The sequence below is a fragment of the Fulmarus glacialis genome, unplaced genomic scaffold, assembly GCF_000690835.1.
Source record: "Fulmarus glacialis isolate BGI_N327 unplaced genomic scaffold, ASM69083v1 scaffold39310, whole genome shotgun sequence".
NCBI classification, from domain to species: domain Eukaryota; kingdom Metazoa; phylum Chordata; class Aves; order Procellariiformes; family Procellariidae; genus Fulmarus; species Fulmarus glacialis.
In genome coordinates, this window is record NW_009190288.1 from 302 (window position 1) to 1,363 (window position 1,062).

Below are 1,062 nucleotides of genomic sequence, written 5' to 3' on the forward strand. Positions count from 1 at the left end.
CCCCTCCTAGATGCTTCCAAACCTCCTCCAGATGCTTTCAAACCTCCTCCAGATGCTTCCAAACCCCTCCTAGATGCTTCCAAACCCCCAACGGGGCACAGGGAAAGGGAGACGAGGACGCCAAGCGCCCACCCAGGGATCTTCACCACTCACGTGATGGGAAAGTTGACGATGGTGGGATTCTTCTCCACAAAGAAGTTGTTCTTGGTGAAGCGTTTGATGCAGAAGATGAGGTAGGGAGGCAGCTTAGTGAGCTGGAAACGCTTGAGAAAGTTCTCCTTGTAGGTCTTGTACTCCTTCTCGGTGGCGCCGTTGAATTTGGCCAAGATGCTGAAGAGGGGGACCTGGGGGATGATAAGCTGCTCCTTCTCGTCCTTGTAGAGCGGGGCGGTGGGAAGGTCCAGCGTCAGGTACATGAAGGTGGATTCTACCATCATCTCCTGGTACTCGGTGTTCTGCAGGAGCTGTGCCTTCTCCTCGGCCGGCTGCAGGAGACGGGGCTCAGAGGGGGGGTTTGTAGACCCCCATGGGGGCGAGAAACGCCCCCCCCTTTGTCCCTCCACGTACTCACCAGATCCGGGTGAGGCAGTTTTTTGGTGAAGATACGCATGGAGCCCTGGAAGACGTCGGTGACAATGGCTGTGGGGACAGAAAGATGTTGGGGGGGACACCGGGGGGGACAAATGTTACCCGAGGGGGTTACCCGAGGGGGTGCCCCAAGGGCCTTCATCGCCCTCTGCTCACTCTTCTTCTTCTTCTTCGTGCCGCCCAGCGCCGAGTGCAGCGCGTTCAGGAACCAGGAGAGGAAATCCACCCCGTCCCCTACAAACCAGAGGGTAAATCAGAAAGTGGGGGGCCAGATTCAGCACCCCCCCCAACATCCCATCCTGCTCCTCACCTTGCTTGGTGATCTGGAAGTTCTTCTTGCTGCAGAGGACCACGGCCTGCAACATCTCGTGGGGCGAAACGTGCGCTTTGAAGTTCCGGGGGTTCCACAGCTTCCGCATCAGCTCCCCGAAGCGCTGCACCAGCAGGAACATGATGTCCCCAGGCGGGCGCTGG

General features: G+C 58.4%; 1 protein-coding gene across 1 annotated transcript in view; it reads right to left on the bottom strand.

Annotated features, from left to right (window-relative positions):
- Window positions 1-149: 149 nt before the first annotated feature.
- Window positions 150-1,062, bottom strand: part of USP39 (ubiquitin specific peptidase 39) — a gene marked incomplete at its 5' end in the record, with an annotated part of 1,315 nt that continues 402 nt past the window's right edge. Inside the window, 4 exons of the mRNA XM_009585098.1 lie at window positions 150-485; window positions 572-639; window positions 745-822; window positions 899-1,062. The exon at window positions 899-1,062 is cut by the window's right edge and continues 20 nt beyond it. Of these exons, the coding sequence (XP_009583393.1) occupies window positions 150-485; window positions 572-639; window positions 745-822; window positions 899-1,062 (646 nt within the window). The remainder of the gene's footprint in view (window positions 486-571; window positions 640-744; window positions 823-898) is intronic.